The sequence below is a fragment of the Hemitrygon akajei genome, chromosome 22 (assembly GCF_048418815.1).
Source record: "Hemitrygon akajei chromosome 22, sHemAka1.3, whole genome shotgun sequence".
In the NCBI taxonomy this organism is placed as follows: Eukaryota; Metazoa; Chordata; class Chondrichthyes; order Myliobatiformes; family Dasyatidae; genus Hemitrygon; species Hemitrygon akajei.
In genome coordinates this window covers 42,055,964-42,080,904 of record NC_133145.1, presented here as the reverse complement: position 1 = coordinate 42,080,904, position 24,941 = coordinate 42,055,964, and the positions used below count along the sequence as shown (strand labels likewise).

The 24,941-nt window shown below is 40.8% G+C and overlaps 1 protein-coding gene across 1 annotated transcript in view; it reads left to right on the top strand.

The window, feature by feature from the left end:
• The window catches only part of kif19 (kinesin family member 19), a 204,280-nt gene that overhangs the window by 169,145 nt on the left and 10,194 nt on the right, over nt 1–24,941 (top strand). Inside the window, exons 15-20 of the mRNA XM_073026104.1 lie at nt 1,510–1,673; nt 4,104–4,209; nt 4,772–4,898; nt 6,577–6,998; nt 7,695–7,848; nt 9,172–9,276. Coding sequence (XP_072882205.1) covers nt 1,510–1,673; nt 4,104–4,209; nt 4,772–4,898; nt 6,577–6,998; nt 7,695–7,848; nt 9,172–9,276 — 1,078 coding nt within the window. The remainder of the gene's footprint in view (nt 1–1,509; nt 1,674–4,103; nt 4,210–4,771; nt 4,899–6,576; nt 6,999–7,694; nt 7,849–9,171; nt 9,277–24,941) is intronic.

The window sequence follows — 24,941 nt, the reverse complement described above, 5'->3', positions numbered from 1 at the left end:
GTACTTGTATGTGGGAAAAATTAATTAGTTCACATGACTCAGACAGTTTGCTACATAGAAGGGAGAGTGAAACAAATTATGGAGTTCAAATATCCCAGATATAAACTTGGATCGAATGTCTCTCCTGTAGGGTAAATTGGACAGAGTGAGAAATGGACATGGTGGGGGGGGGGGGGGGTAGAATCACAATCTGTCTATTCTATACCCTGTCAATGGCAATAACCTCATACATGCAACAGGTAAATCCCATTTACCCGGCTCTCTGTTAATCAGAAATCTTGATGGTCCTGTACCTGGCTCATTCACTCATTCAGAATGTGAGTAGAATGTCCTGAGTGCAAATGGGTAGAACAGTAGGTCTTGAGTATGGTTGGGAATGGGACCTAACTCTGGCCGGGTGTGTAACTGATCTGGGGGTTGGATCTGGAACATTGGTAGGTTTGTTGATAGAAGCTAACTGTGAAGTGCTAGTATTTTTGCTACTCAAAGGGTTCTTGCAAAATTTATTATACTACTGCATAACATATAAAGAAGTAAAGTAAAGGTAAGTTTGGTTATTAACAGGAAGTACATTCAAGTGTCTGGAAAAGCCCCTGTACTGGACCCACCAAAGTTCAAAGGGTGCCAAGTTATTAGAGTTTTACTGTAATGCTCTTTCCAATTGAGCAGGGAATGTAACTCAGACTACAATTTTAGCTGCACACAATTCATTCCAAATGGAACACCAGCTATCTCCTGTTGGGTATTGATCTTCACCAACCAATAACTAATCACGTTAAATGTTCCCTCAGGGTGAAAACAATGCAAAACACTTCATCACGTGAAATGGATTTTCAATACATATCACAAATGGCCCCAAAACTCCTCTAATTTTCCTAAAGACAAACTGAACAACATTTTAGATTAGATTAGATTCAACTTTATTGTCATTGTGCTGAGTACAGCTACAAAGCCAATGAAATGCTGTTAGCATCTAACCAGAAATGCAAAGAATAGTGTTATTTATAAAATACTGTAACTGCAAATAAAAAGTAAGTGCTACAGCACACAAATATGAAAGTACTGAGACAGTACAATATGGGTGTAATATTGCATAAATTGAAACAAAGCCACGTTTAATCCTGAAAACTGATTCACATTGCAATTGTTAACTGAAAATGCAACATATCACTCATGAAATACAGCTCTCTAATTTAAAATTAAGTGTAATATAACTCAGAAGTATGTATTTTGTTTGCAGCATAATATAGCAGTATTAAATAAACCATTAGATACAGTGATAGCAAGTGTAGCGTCATAGTCATAAGGCTGTTGTGCATGAGTCCACCAGATGCCTTAGAATCAGTCAGGTTTATTATACAGATTAATATACATCATAAAGCTATGAAGTTCAATTATTATTTTTGTAATCAAAGGCTAAAGATTAATAATTTTCTTTGATTAATTGGTTGTTTAAAAATGTAGTAGGAACTTTATATGATTACTTACGTAGTTGGTTTGATCCTCCAGGATGGCTCAGTCATTAATGTGGCCCAGAAGCTTAAGGTGGGGGAGCTGGTCCAGGATGTGGACTCTGATCAGGAGAGTGTGAGAACTGATGGATCTGAGAAACTTTATCCTTGGCGAAAGAATTACAAAGATGCACTACCACCTCTGGTTCCAGAGTCAGAGAGGTAACTGCAAGTATATTGGAACTTACAGAGAGAGTGCCCGATCAAATATGTTGAAGCTTGTTAACTCTTTTAGTGTATGAGCCATTTCCCCCATAATGCATTGTATTTAACATGGTTACCATGTATATTGTTGACAAGTTGGGGGGTTTTGGGTTTCTTCACCAGCAACCATGAGTGCCAATTGCTCCATTACACCGGTTCACTTTTTTAAAGGTTTGAAATTCTTTTTGATCAATTTATTCCATGGATCAAGCTGAGCGGGGCATTAAAATAAACGTGCAGAGAAACAAAAGCAGGAAGTTCAAATAAAAATAATTTAAAGAGGCATTGTAAAATTACTTTAAGTTGTAAAAATAAGATTCTTATGTAAGTGAAGAGATAAAATTGCATGATCTTCTTCATGCTGAATTGATTGGGCTAGGTATTTGGAGAACATGGCACGCTAGTTGCTTCAGCCTGGATTTTATGGTTGTATGACTGTAAAACTGTCACTGTACACCAAAACACTGAAAAACAGGACAACTACTGGAATACACACTGAGCAGCCATTCTATTAGGTACACCTGCTTGTTAATGCAAATGGGGCACAACTTATGACATAAAAGCATGCAGACATGATTAAGAGGTCCAGTGTTAGTTGAAACCCAACATAAGAATGGAGAAGAAATATGACCTAAGTTACTTTGACCATGGAATAATTGTTGCAGCTAGACAGGGCGATTGGAATACCTCAGAAGCTGCTGACATCCTGGGCATTTCAGACACAACAGTCTCTAGAGTTTACTGAGAATTGTGTGAAAAATGAAGAGAAAACATCCAGTGAGAGGCAGTTCTGTGTATGACGATGCTTTGTTAATGAGAGGGGAATGGTCAGAGTGGTTACAATGGTTTGAATGCACAACATGTCAAACTTTGAAGTGGATGCACCACGGCAGTAGAAGACCAAACCGGGTTCCACTCCTGTCCTAATAAATTGGCCACTGAGAGTATAAGGTTCAAAGTAAGATTTATTATCGGTGGTTATAAGTGCACTGTCTGCACAGAAATCCTGAAGTTGTTGTAATAGATTGACCATTTCTCCACAGAAAGTACTTCTTCTCCAGTGCAAATAGAAATCAGTGACCTAGCAAAGTTATTTTAAGGATTTTCTCAGTCTAAAAATTTATGTTGGTTGAGGTATAACTGTGATCTTAAGTCATACTAAGCCACGTTGTTTAGGAACCATAGATATCCCATCTTTATGTTAATCTTGTGCTTGTGTTAACAACATGGGGATAGGAATAGCCTATTTAGTTTCTTGAGATCACACAGTGAGAATATGGATGACCCAGGGCCTAAATAAAAACTCCTCTTCCCTATATCCCTTTAATACTCTTGGTTAAAAAATATTCAATCTCATATTTTAAAATTAAAAGTTGATCTAACTGCCACAATTTTCAGAAGTGTTTCAAATATCTAACATTCTCTACATGTGTTTTATAACATCACTAGCAATATATGTGTCAATATTGTTAAAACTCTGCCTCCAGTCTTGAACTTCCCAAGCAATGGAGACAATTTTCCTCCACCAACTGTGCCAAATATTAATAAAAACTTGAAAACAATTGAATTCTCTTGGGTCTCGCTCTAAGCAACAAATGGAATTCAATTATAAACAAGGTGGGAGAGCAGAAAACTGATTGGATGAGGACTAACCAATCATGGGGGACAGAATATGGGGGTATAAATACCACCAGACTAGACATATCCAAGCATCATCCTGAGGAAAATGGCAGAGTTTGTCATCAAAACATCAAATATAATCAATACTTCTACTCGGCTGGAAGCCCAAGAAGAGTTTATTTGTCATATACACTGGGAAAGCACTAGATCATTTTTCAGCTTTGATTGAAGTAATAACAGTAGTTCAGTTAAAACAACCTTTTCTTACCAAACCTTTCTCCTTTCTTGTGGGCAGGAATGGAACCTCACTGTCTGCAGAAATAGGATTGATTTCCAAAAAAAAGGTTGTGTTTCTGTACTCATAGTACAATATATTGTTGCCAAAAACCCTGTTCCACCCTCCCCACAAGTACCTAACTCCAATTTCCCCATGTTACAATTGCTGGTAACTACATTTTATTTCTTTACCATGCATTCCAATCTATGGATAATCAGTAATATAATAAAGAATGTACTTTAAGAGAGGATATTGTCTGCTGGTCATTGCACTATTTTTTATAATAGGTTCTAAACATTTTATGGTTTACTTTCTAACTTTCCATTTGGTATTTTCTCCTTTTAAATGAAGGTAGGCACAGTTCTATAGTTAACTTACAAAATCTTGCAGGTTTTCTGTTCTAACTGTTGACCTAGTAAACATCATAAAAGAAGGTTATCTTCATTGTAATCTGTTTCTTTTTCCCCACTTATGCTCTTTTGAATTACCAGTGACAATAACCGGGTTTTTAAAACCAGCCCACTTGCTCAGCAGAGAAGGAATTCAACTGTGATGACCCCTCCTCCAATCCATGTGAATGGATTGCTTAACCAAGAGGTAAGCATGAGTGAATAGTAGAATCTAAAGTACTATGTAATTAAAACATATCAATCTCACATCTACATGTGGCAGAAAACCAGCAAGCGTCCAGAGAACTAAGATGAAGCTAACAAAAATTATATGACATTCCGGGAAGTAACCTCTGATTTCCAAAAAATATAACACTGTTTCCTTTACTCACAAGTGTCAAAGTAAAAAGGATGGTGTTATAGTTTGTACAGTCCCCTGTGCATTAACGTTAGTGGTGAGAAAGATGTGAGTTTGAAATATTGTCATTACAGAAGCAACCATGATGAAAATCCAATTCATGATCACGTCCACTTATTAAAATTAGTAGGTAGGAAATAAACCATATACACAGAATGTAGTCTGGTCCAGTGCACCACATCTTGGCAGCTCAGTTTTTGATTAATTCCAATTTCCTGCCTTTTTCCCTAAAGGTGTGCCAATCTATGCAATCCCCTCTTCACTGCTACTTTTATTATTGGATCTCGCAAACTGAAAGCAAGGAGCTTCTTAATTTTGCTCTAACTGTGTTCCATTACACGCCTTTCTTCAGACGCATCAGCAGGAGAGCTTGGTGAGCTTCAGCGGAATGAGCAGTGCCAGCAGCCATTTAAACTCATCGCCCGACAGCAGTGAGAACTTTGCTGACAATCAGCATACCCAGACAGAGTTCTTAAAAGGTATGGTGATTTACTGCTGAATTCTGAGGCCACTTATGTGTTCTTTACTTTCCTAACCATTACTGAATCATGTTAATGGCCTTCTTTCCTATACTCAAGAGTTCTTGGCATCCAGCCTAGCCCAAAGGTTATGCATTATGCAGACGCTTCCTCTCTGCTACTACCATAAATCAGTAGAAGGCCGTGGATAGTTGTTGAGGCGAACCGCTGTAAGAAACTCAACTCTGAATATATTGCCAAACAATTTCTGTCCAGGATCTTGGGTACCACCTCAGTTGTGTTGTTGTTGAGAGCCGTCGAGTCATCGTCAACTCATGGCAACCCTATGGATAGTGGAGTTGTCCACTGGGTTTTTGTGCCAAGATGCAGAAGTAGATTGCCAGGCCTTTCTTCCATGCAGATACTGCTGCTGCCCAGGTTGGGACCCTGGCCAGATTTGAACTCAAGACCATCTGCCTTTAAGTCCAGTGCTGACACCACTACACCACCAGCTGGCCCACCACCTCAGTTAACTAAGGGCAGTTTCAGACGCAAGTTTGTGTGTCTGAAAAGTTTACTTGACTTCTGCGCCTTCCTGCCTCAGCTCCAGTAACCTGACAGCAGATGCAATAAATGTAAAACATCCATTGGCAGAGAATGGAGCAGAGGGATGGTGACCTTTTCCTCACAAATATGCAACTGCTTCTTCTGATATTATGCAGTTATTTGTTAATATTCAGAATATTCTGTTCTCATTTCACTTTTGTTACAATCCTGTACTGAGTATCCCCGATGTAAAACAGTTCAACTTTGCAGGATGGCACAAACATCTCTTTCTGCTCAGCAAGTCAGGCCAGAGAACCCAACCTGTCTATGCAAAGACTCTCATCCTGAAGCATCTGAAAGTATGTCCAGATTTTAAGGTCTCAAAATATGGTCACCCCTGGCTTTATAAATCTCACGTTCTTGAAATGTGATATAAATGGAAAGCACTACCATGATGACAGTAATGACATTCAAAGAAAGGATTATATTTTTTTTGTGCTGTTTTGATACACAAAAACAGTTTTTAGACAATGAGTAACACAACGCACACATAATGTTGGAAGAGCTCAGCAGGTCAGGCAGCGTCTATGGGGAGGATAAACAGCTAATATTTCAGGCTGAGATCCTTCATCGGGGCCTTGCCATCATCATGGTGAAGAGTCTTGGCCTGAAACGTCGTCTGTTTTATTCCTCTCCATGGATGCTGCCTGACCTGCCGAGTTGCTTCAGTATTTCGTGTGTGTCACTCTAAACATCCAGCATATGCAGAACATCCTGCGTTTTAGATGTTGAGTTGTCTTTGAAGTTGTAATGTAAGACACACAGCAACCAATTTCTTCACAGGACTCTCCCAGAAGAAGTAATGTGATAATGACCTCATTCTCCACCTGTGAATAATGTCAAGTGAGTGATACTTTTGACCCCTGCATCTGGGATAATTAGCTTGTACTTTGATAAAGATCTGTAATTTCAATCCAAAAGGCAAGAGTTCCTGTTTTACTTCATGGCAGAGTCCACATAGTTGTTTGTGCTCACACCTCTGGGGTGGGATTTGAACTGATAATCATAATTCAGAGGCAGAAGAGGCAATTGGAACTGGAATTTTGAACTCCATGTCCACGAAGTTAATTAACTGGGCTCTATTTTTTGACAGAACGCAAGCAGATGTTGACAGGCACCAAGAACATCGCAGTAAAGGCAGCAAGACGGCGCTCAAAAGTGCTGGAAAAAGACAACCGGCTACATGTTCTGGAACCTATGAAGGAGAAAACAAGTATTTCACTGCACTCAATGAGTGAAACTGAAGAATCATGCTATAGAGTCATTCCCCGGCCATCAGTAACGCTGTATAGGCACCAGCATGGTCAAATCATAAAGCACGCAGCAAGTGAGGACAATCTATCCAGCAGCACAGGTGAAATTGTCAACCACATACAGCACCATCAGGAAGATTCCCCCAAGACTTGGTCTCAATCCTCCAAAAAGGAAAACAAAAAGACGAGTAAAAGAGAGGAAATAGTGGACGCCAAAAGGAAGAAAAGAAGGTCAAGATCTTTTGAGGTCAACGGTCAAGGGGTTGGTATTTTGAGGAACGAATTAAAAATTAGTCATAAATAATATTTAAAGTAAATATTTTAATGCAAACATTGTGGTTGAAAGGAAATGGATTTAAGATCATCACAACCAGATATTAAACAATGGCCTTTTGCAGGAACTGTTTATTCTGACTAAGGCGTGAAATGGATGTTATCACCATATCACAAAATTTGTCTCGAACAAATTGCATCAAACACTTTGCTGTGACTATTTCCTCATTGGCCACATAGAAATGTTTGCATTTTTTATGGCTTGTGATTTTGGATGTTAATTGATAAAACAATAGGCAATCAACATTTGAAAGCCATCATGTAACACAGAAGCTGTACTGAGTTGTAATGTAGGTCACATTTCCATAGCAGCAGACCACATTAATCATTGAACTCAGTGAACACATGTTAAAAATACAGTTTTTGCAAAAGCTTCTGCTTTTAAAATGTATTCCTCAATGGATCAATTAGGTTTTTATTTAATGGAACTCTGAGGAGAAAATAAAATTTCTCCTTTTCATTTGTATTAAACTAAAAACTTGATTTTTTTTTTACAGAAAATTAATGTATCCTTTGGTTCCTAACAGTCTAAGTGTAATAACTGGAGTCATACTTCTATATAATATTGCAATGCAATTTATATCTCACATTGATCCACTTCTGTAATTTTTTTCTATTTTCCCAGTTACCAAATCTTAAGAATATTCCACCTCGATTCCAGCCATTGGAGAGTATTTCAGATAATAGATTTAACGTCAATGGCCAGTCTCAGTTACGGTCACATGGAAAATCAACACACGTGCCTGGGAAGGTGAAATTCCCAATCAGCCATTATGCAGGTATGTAGAATAATCACTTTTAGGGACTACCCGGCCCTCTGCCCTGTCATGCACAGAGATTACCAGCTGATCCGAGGAAAAGGTTTAAGGATGCGCTCAAAACCTCCTTGAAGAAATGCAACATTTCCATTGAGTCCTTGAAATTTCTGGCCAAATAATTAAAAAGGGAAAGAAGTTTTTGGAATAATATTGTGATCCAAATTGCCTAAGCTCTTTGACTCTGCTACAGTTATATACATCTGGAATATTGTGGGAATGTCAGATATCCCTATCCAAGGAATGATACTTGTAATTGAGAGAATACAATGAAAGTTCACCAGATTTGATTTCTGACTGGGTGCAAGGTGCAGTGGGAAGAGGTTCAGTAGAATGGATGTATCCCTCTCAGAATCTCAGTCATTCAGTTAACACTTTAGATTTTTGAGATTAAGAGAATCAAAGGACGTGGAGTTATCACAGGAAAGTGGGACTGAGTTAAAGGGGTAGCCATGATCTTTTGAATTGGGAACAGATGAGAGAGCTGGTTGCACAACTCTAACTTCTATTATATTTCTTATATTCTTATGCTCTGTTGAACAAAATGTCCTGCAGAAGAGAGAGAGATGGAAAGATAAAAGGGCAAATATTCTCTGCTCTGTGCCTAATATCACAAAGGCAGATCTGATATACAAAAAGACTTGCAATTATATAATATCTTCCATGCCATTTAAAATCTTCCTTGCCATACAAGAACTGTCACCCAGTAAGTATTTGTGAAGGGTTCTAATTTCAGGCTCCCACAAACAGCAAAGCAATAATGACCAGAAAGTCTGTTTTCATTGATGTTAGGAAAAGGCTTAATATTGTCCAGGGTGCCAGAGATAACACATTACTAAATAAACCCAGATTGTTCTTATTGGGAGTTATTTGCATAAATAGGCTGCCTTGTATTTTTATTCATGTCAATCAGAAGGTGTGCCTGATCTCTGTGAACTTCTTGCTATCACTGTCTTGTATAATTTAACGTGTTGTCTGAATTTTCATGCCTGTAATGCTGCTGCAAAACAAGCTTTTCATTGTACGTGTACTTCACTGTACTTTTACACATGAAAGAAAACTTGATCTGAGGTGCTGCCATGTTGGCATAAAAGATTCCATGCCACTAATTCAAAAGAGCGTCCAGTGAGCAAAATATCTTAACTTAAACTAAGTTACATATTTCAGTGGTTTTCCAGCAGTCAAAAGTATGGTGATGTATTAGTTTAACTTTTGTTTTGAAAAAGCTACATATGCTTTGTGCAGGTGAACAAATAAAAACTTGTCAGTCTGTACTTCTTTGTGCAGGTGAGAGTGACCTTCAGATGTTGGAGGTGGTTAGTACACCACCCAGCACCATCTACCAGAGAAACTGTAACGGGAGAGGGCAGGCTGTACAGAAGAAGATCAGAGGTGAGATGACAAAGGTTGATAGAATTATTGAAATCATGTGACCTTCAGAAGTGCATTGTGAATAATAGCAAAATATTTGTGCATTTCTTAAATTAAAAAAAAACACAACAGTACAGCATGGGATGCCCTTCATTCCACAATGTCTGTGTATAGCAGAATACTAGGTTAAATAATCCCTTCTGTTTGCACATGCTGTATGCCCTCCTTTCCCCACACATTCCTGTCTCTCTCTAAATGCCTCTTGAATATCACTATTATTACCTGCTTCCACGACTAGCTGCAGCAGCACATTCCAGACATCTATCACTCTATGTTTTAAAAAAACTGCTGCATACATCCCTTTTATTTTTTCCCCCTCTGATAATTGAATTTTCTACCCTGGGAAGAAGCGTTTTTCTGTTTGCACTATCTGCTCTGGCCTCTAGTGGCACAGTTAGTTTTATATGATCATTACTTCCTGTACGTAAGCTGTGTTTTATATTATTGACTGTATGGCTTAGCTGATTCGACTTGAAGCACATGGTGGAAAGACACACATCTCCATCCTCGCTGTATTTGCTTTTGAAACAGCCATGTCTTTTCACAAGTTGTTACGTACCCCGTAACTGGGTCACTTACCAGCAAAGATAGAGAGGTCCGTTGAAGTCTGATGGTACTATTTTTAAAAGTCTTTATTTATAAAGGGGCACAAAAATAAGGTTAATACAAACATTCAGATAATATACGTCGTCAATACTCAATCTAAAAGCGCGGGTATAGTAATAATCATCAATAAGAAATAGCTCTATCATTTGTCTAGGGGATAGTATATTGTCCGATGGAAATATAAAAGTCACTCAGTTCCTGCAGGCTTCAGCCTTTGGGGACCGCTGGGTTTTCACTTGTTGGAGAGAGAGAGATTTGTGAGAAAAGAAACTTGCCCGGGTCTTTTGATGAGGCCAAACCGTCGAGTCGGGGGAGTTGGTTCCCCGTTGTTAGTTCAAGAAAATCGTTTCTGTGGTACCCGCCACCGGCTCCCAAGCAAGGGAACCGAACGCACGTGGCTTCCTCCAAATGGCTGCCCGCTATTACGGGATCGCTAGCGTGTCTTCTGGTGCGTCTGAGGGGCCGTCTCTACAGCCCCTCTTTTATCTTGACTCGCAGGGTAGCAGATGTCAATCAGGTTGGGGGGATGATGCAATTTCTCCCCTTCACCCAGCCCACTTTGCCCGAGGGCTGTCATGTAGCATAGCATCGCAATCCACAAACGTGTCTCCAAGAGACAATGGCCAATGTCCCGTGACTTTACATCGCCGGGGAACGAGGCAATTTGCATGTCTCTCCCTCATTTCCTGGGTCCCTTGACCCACCTCCCCCCTAGTGCTCTTGCGATTCTCACAAAGGAGGGGGCTGCGGGCATAACAAAGTAAAAAATCTCATAAAAAAACCCTGAAGAAAATTGCCCTCTTTTTGAGAAATTGTGTAACTTGCTGCATAGCTTTGTAGATGCACACTGCGAAGGTAGTAAAAATGAAAAGATTGCTCAAGTTCAAAGGCATCGCTTATGGCCTGGAGATGTGTCTGAACGCTGTAGACAATAATGCCAGCTTCTGACCCGAGCAACGTTGATTGCCGAGGCCTAGAAGTCAGGTCAGAATGTGACGCATTGTTCACGTCTTCATGTTGCTCGAGCGAAACCATTATTAGCATAGCTGCAGCATGAACTGGGACCAAAGTGGAAGCAGCAAGAACCCGAGCAGTGTACGCTGAACGCGAAGTTGATCTGCAAACGGAAAAGCTTGTGTAGAGGCTACTAGCTCAAGTGTGCTCAAGGAGGAGCATGAAGCTGAGGCTGCCTCAGCAGAGGCAAAGATGTATGATGCAGCAGCTGAGACAGTGGTGAGTCTATAACTGAAATCAGTTACGCCTTGCTGTTACGATTGTCAATGCATCTTACTGAAGAATATGACACATGAATCTCGGCTATAAAAAGGAAAGTGGTCCAGCTCTACAAGGAGGAGCCATCCACACTACACAGCCAACATGCCTTTCACTTAGTTCAGGTATTGACAATCAAGGTCTACAGCAGCAAAGACTCACAACACCCCCTTCTGCAGTTCCATCACAACAAGGACCTCAGTCAGGAGTTGCCACTGATGCCATTCCCATCTGCACAGACTGAACTTCTATTCATCCTAGGAGACACGTTTTACAAACTAACCTGGACAATGTTCTCATTCAGGAGCTGCAGACGCATTAGCTTTGGCTTGGTATCTGGCTCATCGAGACCTAGTCACAGGAGAACAAAAAGTGTCTGACAACCATTCTGCTAGTTATCTGTCCTGGGAGTCAAGCGTCCAATGCTGTGGATGGACTAAGTCTCAGACCTGGTGAAGAGCGAGAGCTTCTCTGTAAATGACTTGGTGGGAAGTCACTGCTATATGCAAGCAGGGTTGGAGCAGTTTACATTAATAATCCAGTTGTGGTTTATAAATGCTGTGTCAGAGGCTGGACAAATGCTACAGCTCTTCAGTGGAAATTAAAGAATCTCTCTTCAGCAGACTTGATAACTTTCCAAAGCTCTCACACAGAGAACTGCAGCTTGTGGATCTGTTGTTGGAACTGCAAACCATAAAAAAATGAGAATTACCTACTAGGACTGAGTTTCTTGGACACAGCAAGAGGAATAAACCATATAGTGGAGAATCTACTGAACAACATGCAAGAAGAGTGGATAACTGAAGGGTTCAAGTATAAAATGAAGCATCATGCCCCCATCTGCCATTTTCATTCTTCGTTGAATTTATCTGCCACCACGCAAAAATACAAAATGACCCCCTTTTGTGCTTCTCATCTGGTAATGGGTCATTCAAAGTGAGGTCTTTAGAAAAAGCATGGAAAACCTAGACCCCTAACACAGTCAACAAAACTGAAGTAGAAAACTCTGTCATGAATCCCGGTGGACGATGTCCTATCCATAAGAAATCTCACCCATAAAGGAACCGCAGAGGATTCAGAGAAAAACTGCGTGCTGACTGGCGACGCTTTCCAAATATGTTTCAAAGGCTGTGCTTCAACAGCACACTAAGCAAAAGACTAAAGCTTTCATACTCTGCACTGAGTGCAACAGTGACCAGCACATATTGGCACTTCAATCAGCACTAGCACCTTGGACTCCTACAAGTTCCAGCACATCCATAAGCAGAGCACAGCAGGGGGGCCAGCACAACATCCATCAGATGTAGCTACTTCCTCAAGCACAAGAGGTACAGTATATGGAAAAGGCTTTGTAGCAGTTACCTGAAAACAAACCAAGACCGCTGAGGGTACCTGACACTGTATGACATGCTTCGAAATAACGAATTTCCAAACCAATAAAGGTATGTTTGATCCTTTATTCCAAAACCAGCAAAGAACAAGTGACCTTGTAGCGATATAACTAAGCGATACTAAGCGTAATTAGTGGTCCAATTTGCGAAGTTGGTATATTTTAAGCAATATCAGAATTAGCATTCTATATGTCTTTAATGTCTAATAACATTCCAATTAACGGTCAACAAAAAAATGTCATTCCCCATGGCTCATTCACTCTCCACTAGACTAAGCTAAACAACTAACCAAATGAGAATATGTGACTGTACTCATTTGCTTCTACCACACCCCAACACATGTGGCAGATTACCATAATAAACACACCATAAACTACAGTGCAGACAGAAAATAGACATATGACTCCTACAGCCTTTCAAAGCAAATCCTGCACTAGAATACTGTATGTTGGCCAACACCTATCTGAAAGGACATACTGTATGTGATATTGGATGATCAGAACAATGGGTCCTTGGCAAAATTGACATTATTTAGCACGTTTAGTTCCAAAGTTCTCTTTCTCCATACACTCTGAAGACGTGTTCTGGAACATTGGAAGTTGCTGGAAGAAAAGCTAGGGAATTTGTCACGGAGTCACTAGGAAGGGAGGCCTGCTTACCCTTGCCAGCCCTCTTTGAATACGATCATATTCCCAGCAACAGGAATGAAATCCCAACTCCTGAAGCTGCAGGTGGTCACTCATATCTCATAGCTGACAAGATTCCCCCACTTGTCTTGTCAGCTGAGATTGCCCTGTTGCTTGGCAGAGACACCATCTGTGTACGTAAGGTATGTGAACAGCGCTATCATTGGCACATTGCACCTTACCCACGATGAATGGATCGGTGTTGGGTCACAGTGGATGAAGTCTGCTCATCAGCCCACTGTTAGCACTTTTAAGACTAATTGCTATGTTTTGTAACCCTAAAACATAAAACTAATTAAAAGGAAAAAGGTGGGAGCTCGAGAGAACAGGTTTTAGTTGAGCTTTTGCTTCAAGTGAGGCATGCACGTATCATGTGGTGGCATAATGATTTATGTCATTTACATACTTAGCACATATAACCACAATGAATTATTTAAACACCAGAGAATGCCTGATCAAACATTACATTTACAATATTACTCAAATATTACTGAAATGGGAAGCACACAACACTAAGGTCCCAGAGAACAGGCATCCAAGTAATTTCAGACCCTGTGAGGGTAGAATCTGTATGGAAGAAAAGAATATAAGTAAACAACCCAACTGCCCTGGCACATGTACCTCTGCTTAACCAGACTGAGTCAGGCTGATCTTTTGTCATTGATTATAAACTGGCATTGAAGATGAGGTCTTCCTTCGAATCATGAACAAAGAGTTTCGCAGAGACGAGTCAAACAGTTGGGTAGCTCTCCTTCCTCTCAACTCTGCACAACAACTCCTACAAAACAACAGAGAGCAGGGCCTCGGTCAACTCATGTCCCTCAGTCGCACATTGAGAAGGAAACCAGAAATGAAAGATCATGAGGTGGAGTTCATGGAGAGACTCCTCAGGAGCAATTATGCTGAGTTAGCACCTCCATCAGATCCCAACAAAGAAAACGGGTATTTGCCCTGCTTCAATATTTCCCATCCCCAGAAACACGCACAAATAGGAATACCCTTTGATTCAAGTGCGCAGTTCAAAGTGCCACTGAACAGTGTGCTCTTGCAGTGTCCAGACACCAATAACATTCTGCTTGGGGTCCTCAAGAAGTGATGGCAGACATCGAACAGTTGTTCCATAGCTTCCTAGTGAGAGATGATCATTGAGACTGCCTCAGATTCTTGGCTTCAGAAATGTGGTCAGACATAGAAAGCACAATGTTTACGTTTCACATTTGCTGTTCTGCAGATCGGGTTACAATCTAGGATCAGTGTGTGTAATAAGACCTAGTGATGGTTTTGCACCAATTTCAATGTTTTGCTTATGGTTAAGACTAGGAGGATATGGTGCCATGATATCATAGCGGTTAGTACAAGCTCGGGTTATCAGAGTTCGGAGTTCAATTCCAACATCAGCTGTAAAAAGTTTGTACATCCTCCCTGTGGATTGTGTGGGTGTTTCTATGGTGCTCCGGTTTCCTCCCACAGTCCAAAGATGTACTGCTTAGTAGATTAATTGATCATTTTAAGTTGTCCCTTGGTTAGGCTAGGTTGAGTTAGGGGTTGCTATGCAGCACAGCTCGAAGGGCCAGAAGGGCCTATTCTGCACTGTATCTCAATAAACGAATAAGCTAGACAACGAGATTCTAGAGTATCGCATGAGCGTTCATATATTTGGTAACTGACCTGGAGCACTGAGTTATAGGGTACACAGAAAGGCATTTCTATGTTGATGATGGTCAATAATTTTCTAGTGTACAAAAAGCGATCAGCATACTGAAAGCAGCACAAGATATGTTGGCGCTGTCTAATCTCAGACTACATCCAACCGTGCTGAGGTCATGCAACGTTTCCCATCTGAAGATCTAGCCAAAGCTTTGGAGAATCTTGATCTCCCTCCTATGCAGTGCAGTCTTGGCCTTGGATGGGACCTCGTTACTGACACCCTTCTTTTCCAAGTCGCTGATACCAGAAGACCCTTTATGCATCCTGGCATGCTATCGACTATCTGACCTTCTTGAATTTGCAGCACTAGTCAATATCCCTGGAAACTTCATGTAAAGAAAGCTGACCTTGGGCACTTGTGAGTGGGAGTGGGATGCCCTACTCCCTAAAGAGAAACATGAACAGTGGCAGTAGTAGTACTCTTTCCTCCGGGATCTTAACGGCTCAAAAATTCCAACAGCCTACACAACAGTTCCACTGTCTACAGAAAAGAAAGAGGTCCGCATCTTCTGTGATGAGTCAACTGAAGTTATGGCTGCTGTTGCATACCTGAAGGTCGCAAACGTTGCCAGATATTGTGCAGCTGGTTTCATCCTAGACAAGGCAAAGCTTGCTCCCTAACTAGATCTTACTATAACCAAGGCTTGAACTTGGTGCTGATGTTCTAGCAGTTGAGATGGCAGAGATGATAACTGAACAGCTGGACACAGGACTATATGACAGCAGGTTAGTTACTGACAGCAAGGTGCTCTGTTATATATTCAATTAAACAAGGAGATTCAATGTTTATATACATAATACGATCTAACATATCAGGCAATCAACTCAGAAAGTCCAATAGAACTATGTTCCTACTGATCTCGACCCGGCTAATCATGCCACAGGAGGGATCCAGGCGATTGAGCTCACCCTCTCCTCATGGTCAACTGGCTCAGATTTCTTGCTGATCCCACCAGGAAACTCATTAAGGCCAGTATTTTTGAAGTGAGAATGGTTAAAGTCAATGTAATAAGACTGTTTTCAAGATCAGTCTCTGAGACTATCCTTCTTTTGCCAAAGACTCAGTGAAGTGACCACTTAACTTTTAGTTTCGTTAGTTAAGTTTGATATCCTATAGATGTCAGGAGAGGAGTGTTCTGGCCTCTAGAGGTACAGTTCATTTTATATGTACATCATTTCCTGTATGTAAACTGTTTTTATATCATTGCCAGCAAAGGTTAGTTGATTCAATTTGAAGCACATGGTGGGAGGACACACATCTCCATCCTCTCTTTATTTACCCTTGAAACAGTAATACCTTTTTGCATGTAAGATATCTAATTAAAAACCCCGGAGAAAGCTTCCGTCTCAGGTGACTTTGAAAAATTGCTTTACTCGCTGCATAACTTTGTAGATGTGCATGGCATGGGCAGCCGACTATCTTTGCTTCAAGATACCATTTGATCAACTTGCATTCACAAGTTAAATGCACAGATAAATTTATAATACCACATTCAATATACATTACTGTAAATGATGCAACTAGAAAGTAGATGTTTGGAAATCACTTAGTAGTGAGGTTGTACTTGTGAATTTTTAAGTGGTTATCAATCATATTAATGTCTTGTTGGCAGCCTTTGATATGTGCAAGAAACTAGCAGAACAATTAAAAACAGCAGGTCCTATTTAGGGAAATGACAGTCATATGTTGCAAGAACAGAATCATACTGGGTGGCCAAATAGAAACTTCAAAAGATCTAATTTATGTCAATGATTTAACTCACGTGGCCAGTGCAAATTAGTCACATTGTAAAAGATACCAAATGGGAGGCCAAGAGGCAGTTAACTTTTACCACCACCCAGATTAGATACAATTGTATGTGAGCTGAACAGTGTTTAGCATTTCCTATCAAATGTCCATTGTGATTGGTACTTGAATTTCTGAGGCTGGCATTGAAAGAACTCAGACAAGATCAAAATGACTTTTAATATCAATGTTTTAAAATAAGTAAATATACTGATTTTATATGGAGGAGAGGAAACTTCAAGGTAATTTATTTGAAAATAAAAGCAACAGGGTTGGGGAAATTCTTCAGACTGCCATATGATTCGAATATTAGGATTACCAAGGATTAAGAAACTGGAATCAAGAAATGTAATTAAATAGAATTGCCTCATTCCAGAGGCAGTCATGCAAAGCAAGGGCATGTTTACGATGTAATTGGATTCTAGAGGCAAATTACATGAAATATAAGAGAAAGATCATGAACAGATATCAAAAAGAGAAGCAAAGTACCTATCTAAAGAGATGAACTTACAAGCTTTTAACCATTTACAAAATTAACATTTAATCCTTTAACCACAATGTGCTTATATTGTGGAATCTGTCCATGTAAACATTACCACTTAAGAAATCAAATGTTGTTGGCAAACAATAATTGATCTAAAGTAAATGTTTTCACAGTTCTCAGCAAGGTACTTGAAAACAAATATCTATGCTGTTCTGCCTTGGGATGGAGGAGGAACAAAGGTCTATCTTTCTCTTTATAGTATGCAGTGCCCCGGTTTGAGTTGTATAACTTATAAAAGGCTGCCGCAAAATTATTGGCGACTTTTCAATAAGGGAGGGTAAATGTTCTGCTCTGGTGGAACAGCGAATGCATGGTGAGGGTTAACATACCACTGGCGCCAGCCTGCACAGTTGGCTGGCAATAGCGTGTAAATACAAGCAAACTTTCTCACGGCCTCACAGGTCCTCTATTCAGCCTTTATGTGATATCATGTGGAAACTGAAACAGGCCTAGTCGAGGATTCAAAGAACCTAGGTTTGACTCTTGAGAAGTGCTGTGTGCAAGTGGGCACAGAGTGGCAGTTGTGAACCAAACCAAATATGGCAAGAAATTACATTGCCTTCTGAGCACTTTACAAGACTAAAAAAAAGGGTGTGGAATCCAGCAGTGACTGATGCAAATAACAAGTCTGAGGCAAATATAATGGTCAGCATTCCTTCAGACCTACCTGGGCAGTAGAGGGGAGTACTCTGATGTTTGCCTATCTCAGGGCTTCCATAATTTCTGCACAAGGCTTGCCTACAGGTTGCTGTAGAACACAAAGTGTTTACACATCAGTGTCTACAACAGTGAGAGGGAACATTGTGTCCCACTGGTTAATGACCATCCAACTTAATCTGGCAGGTTCTGATTAGTAAGATGCTGACCTACCATGTGATTAAAAAGCTGGAAAGACAGGACATTGACATGGCCTGCTTAAAGGTGACAATATTAGATGAGTGTGGCTCACAAGAAGGAAGTAGAATCATCACAAGCCATATATTCCTTAATAGCTAGCCACTGCCAGACTCCTGTAATACTCTTCAATGCAGTTTCCCAGCCATCTGACAGGGCAAGAGTTCAGAGGAAAAGTGGAGTAAGGTGTAAGGAACTTGCTGATCTCAGTGAGAGAACCCCCCCCCCCCCCCATAAATGGTTTGCAGTGTGTGTTTTTTCCCCCATCTCTGGGTCTCTCAAAAGAACAGGGGCAGCTAAATGTCTGCACTTCAGCACTGTGTTCCATCAGAGACAAACAATCAATCAGACAAGGAGTTTGACACTTCAACAAAATCTCTGAGGTAGAAAATCTATTTACTGAGAGACTTCAGGCAAAATTGGAGGCAAACAATGAGACATAGCCCACTTTCTTCACACTATGGCAGAGGAACCATCAAATAACAAAGATTAGTTGAGCAATGTGGCTATTAAATTAATTAATACCATCCTCCAGAGTAAATCACACAAATTTGTTGAGGAAACAAACAGGGCATTGTCACACACAGATCCCAGAGTGCTGACTGTGAAATCAGCCTTAGTCAGAATGGAATCATTAAACTTTTTCCACTAAAAGTAGTATGACTGTACCTCCACCAACATTAACCATATTACCTACCGAAGTAATAGCCAGCTGTTCCTGAATCCCGGTGAACAAACACTCTCCGGTACAGAAATGAATTGATTTATCATTTACAAAACTATTCACAACACTGCATTCCGAAAATACAGAAAAACAGAGTGGAAAATGCTGACTGGATTTAGGCCAACATGATTGTAATGGAACCCTCTAGATCAACTACTATTGGATGAAATTCCATCAGAGCAACCAATTGTCCTCTAGCACAAGTAAATGTTGGTGCTCGTAGGAGGTGATCTAAAAGTCAACTGAGCCATTGGCAAAGAAAACAGCTTCAGTGAAAACAAAGGAAGCCATTGCATATCATTATAAATAGATGGAGAGAAGGGTGGAACATTTCCTCAAGCTGTACTCTAGAGAAAATGGTATGACCAGTTGTGGTCTTGTCACACTAGAGAATCTTTCCATCCTAGAAGAGGGATGGCAAATCCAAAAAGAGAAAGCAGAGAAGAGTGACCTAAAAGGGACCCACGTTATATTTTCCTTTCAGTCTGTTTTCATGGTTCTTGCTATTTTACCCTTGCATATCAGTTTCCCTTCCATTACCAATTTCCTTATTACCCCTTGCTGAATTCTAAAATGATCCCTATCCTCACGTTTCCTGTTTTTCTGGCAACTTGATAAGTCCTCATCATGCTATCTTTAGCTTCTCATGTAATCTATGTCACACTACGTATCCAGTTTTGTTTAGTGCCTTAAAAAAAAGTATGTTTATGAATAAACTCTTCTCGGGCTTCCAGACGGATACAGGTAACCAGTGTTTCGATAACTAACTCTACCATCTTCATCAGGGATGATGCCTCGGCATGTCTAGTCCAGTGGTATTTATACCCCTGTCATCCTACCATCCTAATTGGTTATTCCTCAACCAATTAGGATTCCGCTATCCCACGTTGTTTACAATCAAATTCCAGTTCGTACTTAGAGCAAGACCTTTGTCTTGTTAAAATTATTTTCCTTTAGTTTTACTTCAATGGCTTCCTTCAGGCAGTCCCGAAAGTCACTGGCATGGCACAGTAGTTTTGTGCCATCGAAGTCAATCATATGGCCATTGTGAATGCAATGTTTTGCTGCTGCTGATTTTTCCAGGTAACCCAAATGGATACACATCCTGTGCTCCTTGATGCGGGTTTCCACCGTGCATCCCGTCTGGCTGATATACGCTGCTCTGCATTCGTAAGGAATCCTGTAAATGCCAGATCATCTTTAACCTGCATAATCCGTGACCAGAGCTTCTTCATGGGTTTGGGGATGGTATTAATGCAATATTTCTTCAGGATCCTGGCTCTCCTTCCAGAAACCGTGGAAATATAGGGAAGACTGGTGGTAGCAATGGGTTCCCCCTCATTGTTAGGTTTCCTGTTTTCTCCTTTTAAGGGCCTGATTGATTTACCTCACCTTGTAGTCAGTCTGTAGGAACATTGTGCGTAATTGTCCTATTTCCTCGTAAAGACTCTCCGGGTCTGAAATGGAGTCTAGGCACTCCAACAGTTCCACAACCATCTGAACAGCTTACATCCAAACATTCAGTTTACGATGGAGATGGAGAAGAATGGTTGCCTCCCATTCCTGGACATTCTAATACGATGGAAACCAGATGGTAGCCTCGGACATGGCGTCTATCATAAACCCACTTACACGGACTTATATCACACCAATAACAACCACCATCACGTCTCCCAATGTAGAGCGGTTCTTTCTACTTTGATTAACTGAGTGAAACCTACAGGACAATTACGCATGATATTCCTACTGTTACGAACCCCATAACTGGGTGTCTTACCAGCAAAGATAGGAGTATCCGTTGAAGTCTGATGATACTATTTTTAACAGTATTTATTAGTAAAAATACACAAAAATAATATCAATGCAAATATACAGATAATATACGTCATCAATACTAAACCTAAAAGTGCGGGTATAATAATAATCAATAAGAAATAAGCTCTATCGTTGTCTAGGGGATAATGAATTGTCCAATGGAAATATAAAGTTCAGTTCAGTTCATACAGGCTGCAGTAGTTGTTTGCGGTGTTGCAATTGTTGGAGAGAGAGAAAGAGAGAGAGAATAACAACTATTAACTTGCCGACTTTCCTTTTATGATCTTGATCCGTCGACCGTTCCATGGAGGACTCGTCACCCAGGCAAGGGTGGACACACACACAAGCCCCCACCGGTCTCGTAACGTCTCTCCTGGTGCGTCTGAGGGGTGTTCCCCAGACCCTCACTTTTATCCCTACTCACGGGGTCTCAGGTGTCAATCAGGTTGGGATGATGCAATCCCTCAACCAGACCACTCTGGTTGACCCCCGAGGGGTTTCAATGAATAGAACAGTATTCAATACACAATTCCTTCTTCAAGAGACAATAGCAGTAATCTCTCTCTTTGTCAATAGGAGACATTCCAACCTGTGTGTATCCCTGCGTTGTCTCTCTCATCTCCCTTGATAACAACATCAGAATAGTAGCGATTTGCGATTCTCCAAAAGGGGGGGCATTGGCGATTCTGTACCCTTCTGCCCATCAGAGTTGCTCCTCATTCATAACACCCCCATCCTTCTAAGAATTTTTACCACAGGGAAAAATTAACTAATACAGAGTCTTACAGAATTTCAGAATCTAACACAATACAAAAGAGTTTTTCACTACAGAGTAATACAGTTATACATTCAATTCAGCATCTAAACATTTAGTGATTACATTGTCACTTCCTTTAATATCTTAATATCTTGTACCTTAATAAATTCCTGTAGCGTCAGACTCCAATTTAATAACCACCTATTTTTATTCATTTTCTTCAGCAAAACAAAACTAAAGAGTTGTGATAATACAATATAATACAAAATGTGAACCAATACATGTGTGATTATTCTGTAGTACATTACAAAAGTTTATGCAAATACTAATCTTTATTTTACTTTTAAACTTAACAGTCAATCTTCCATGGTGTTGTCTTTATTATTTACATGCTTTGTCGAAATCCCTTAAAACCAGATTCTGTTATTTAAAGTGGCATTTTGTCAACCTTCGCCCCTTTTCCACTTAACTCCCATGTGGTTAGCTTGCTCATCAGTGTGGAATAGGCTTTCGCGTACTCCTTTCATAGGAGTTATTTTATCAACAATGTTTTCCAAACTTAGCCCATCTTCTGAACTTCCACACAATTCTTTATTTTTAAGCAAGTCCTTAGTTTTATCTTCAGGACCCTTCATTCTATTTTCAGTTTAATATCTGCAAGTGATCCCTCTTTGTCCAAACAACATTTCAAATTCTGCCTCTTCACAGCACACCCTTGAATAACATTAGCGAGTGGGGTACCTTTACATTCCAAATCAACCTGTAATTGATTCGCAGGCACCTTGTTAACAAGCCATTGTTCCTTCAGCCTGGTTACTGCTTCTGACACCAATCCAGACTTTAAATTTTCTTCATTCAACTTAGGAACTACACTTTTCCCTTCTACTTCAATAATAATATCCACATCACCACCTTTTATCTCCTCACTAACTTTTAACACACCTTCTAACACAAACAACTGGGAATTCTCACTTCCCACTAGTACCAAGGTTAACCCTTTCTTCACTGAACCAAGTCCACCTGACCCAAAAGGACTGCATTCCTTTTTAACTGAATCAGATACCTCAGCCTTTTCCTGAGTTTCATTACTAGGTTCAGTACCATGTGCATCCACATCTTGAACACACTCAAACGGGACATCTGCCTCTTCCAGGCTTTCAATACCCGTCCCCTTTTCAAATTCTAAGTTCCCCTGATCCTCCCAGTCTCTCTCTGGGCTACTCCCTTCCAGAGTAAACTCAACCCTGCGGGTTAAAACAGCCTCATCTGCTAACCCAGCAGACTTCTTCAAGGTCATGGCATCCTTTTCATCTAGGACTGCCCTTATTTCATTATTGGGAACACATTTAAGTTCTTCAACTTCTTCAAACAGTTCTGTCAAGCCGGACAGATCATCCATGTCCAACCCTGAACCTTCTAACAGCCTTATCTGTTTCTCATTTTTACTCCGTGCCTCTATAAATTTTCTCCTGGCTAAGGGTAGGTCTACCTCCTCTCCTTTACTCTCTTTCACCTCCCTATTCTCCATTTTACCATCCTCTAACCCCTCTTGGTACAGGGTTGGTAAAAACGTATCAGTCAAATTGATACTGGACTGATTTAAACTGGTCTCTTTCTCAGCTGCCTTTCTCGACATGCTGCGAGTGATCGCGCATGCGGGATAGATCTTGGAACCTAGGGGCGGATCCTCAACACTTACAGGCTTGCTCGTCAGCTTCATTGCTGAACACACGTCACCCCCTGCTAAATCGTTACCAAGAAGGACGTCCACGCCTTCTCTCGGGAATTCTGATCGCACCCCTATTTCAACTGGTCCAGATACCAGATCACAATTTATAATGATCCCATGCAAAGGCACAGCTTCTGTCACTTTTCCTATGCCTCTCAAAACTACCTATCCCATCTCAGGACCAAAATCTAGTACCTTACCGGGAATCAATGACTGCTCAGCTCCAGTATCTCTCCAGATCCACACTGGAACTGGTGTTTCTCCCTCTTTCACGGACACGGTCCCTTCTGAAATAAATTTCTCACACCCCTCTCGTATTTTATCTATCTGGGGCTTTCTCGTCGATTTACTGATCAACACAATACACCCTGTAGGGACTGCTGCTTTCCCTTTTCCTGTCTCCTTCCTCGGAGCAAAGCACTTAGATGCAATATGACCCACCTTTCCACAATTAAAACAGGTCAAGCCAGGAACCCTCCTGCCAGCCTACCTTTCTTCCTCCTTACTTTTACCACTAGCTCCCAGCTGAATTTCTGCCTCAGCCGGCGGGCTTTCTCTACCATTCCTACAGTCTTTCTGGTAACTCTTATTCAAGGAAAACTTTGTCTTGTGGGTTAGGGCATATTCATCTGCAAACCTGGCAAATTCGGATATGGACTTATTCAGCTTCTCGTTCAAATACATCCGGATATCATCCGAAACACAACCTTTAAATTCCTCAATCAGAATCAACTCCCTGAAACACCGAAAATCCTCTTCCACCCTTTCTGCCGCACACCAACGATCCAAGAGCACACCCTTTTCATAGGCAAACTCGGTATACGTCTGATTCCACACTTTCTTTAAATTTCTGAACTTTTGTCTATATGCCTCAGGTACCAATTCGTAGGCCCGAAGAATGGTCTGTTTTACTTCCTCGTAATTCTCATACTCCTCCTCCTCCACAGACAACGCCGCATATGCCCGTTGTGCCTTCCCTTTTAACACACTTTGTAACAACGCCACCCACTGATCTCTGGGCCACTTCTGATTCACTGCCACCTTTTCAAAATGCAAGAAATAACTATCAACATCCGTCTCCTCGAACAGAGGTACTAACCTAAACTCCCTACTAACATTAAACCTCTCCTCTCGGTCCGCCCCTTGGACCCTTCTCTCTTGCTGTAACTTCTCCATGTCCAGCTCATGCTGCCTCTGTTTCTCCTTCTCCCTTTCAGCTCTTTCATGCTCCCTCTGCTTTTCAGCTCTTTCGTTCTCCTTTTCAGCTGCTTCCAGCTCTTTTAACCTAATTTCATGCTCCCTCTACTTTTCAGCTCTTTCCTTCTCCCTTTTCACCTCTAACTCCTTTAGCTGGAGCTCATGCACCCTTTTCTTCTGTTCCAACCTTAATTTTTCCAACTCTAATTGAACCGTCCCACTAGCTGGTACCTTTTCCAGGGTAGGTTCCACTACCTCAGCTGAAAACACCTCCTTATTAACATAATACTGAGCTATGGCCCTCTGTATCTCCCACTTTTTCATTGACGACTTCACCTCTGTGAGTTTTAATCTTTTCGCAATATTTACCAAGTCCGACTTTGTGGCATCCTCTAGCGCCGGGTTTTTTGTAAATTCGTCTACGTCCATCTTTGTTGGTTTCCCGTCTGGTTACCTGCGCAACCAGATCCAAGTCTGGACTTAAAAGTCTGATTTACTGGCCCTCCAATTTGGTATCA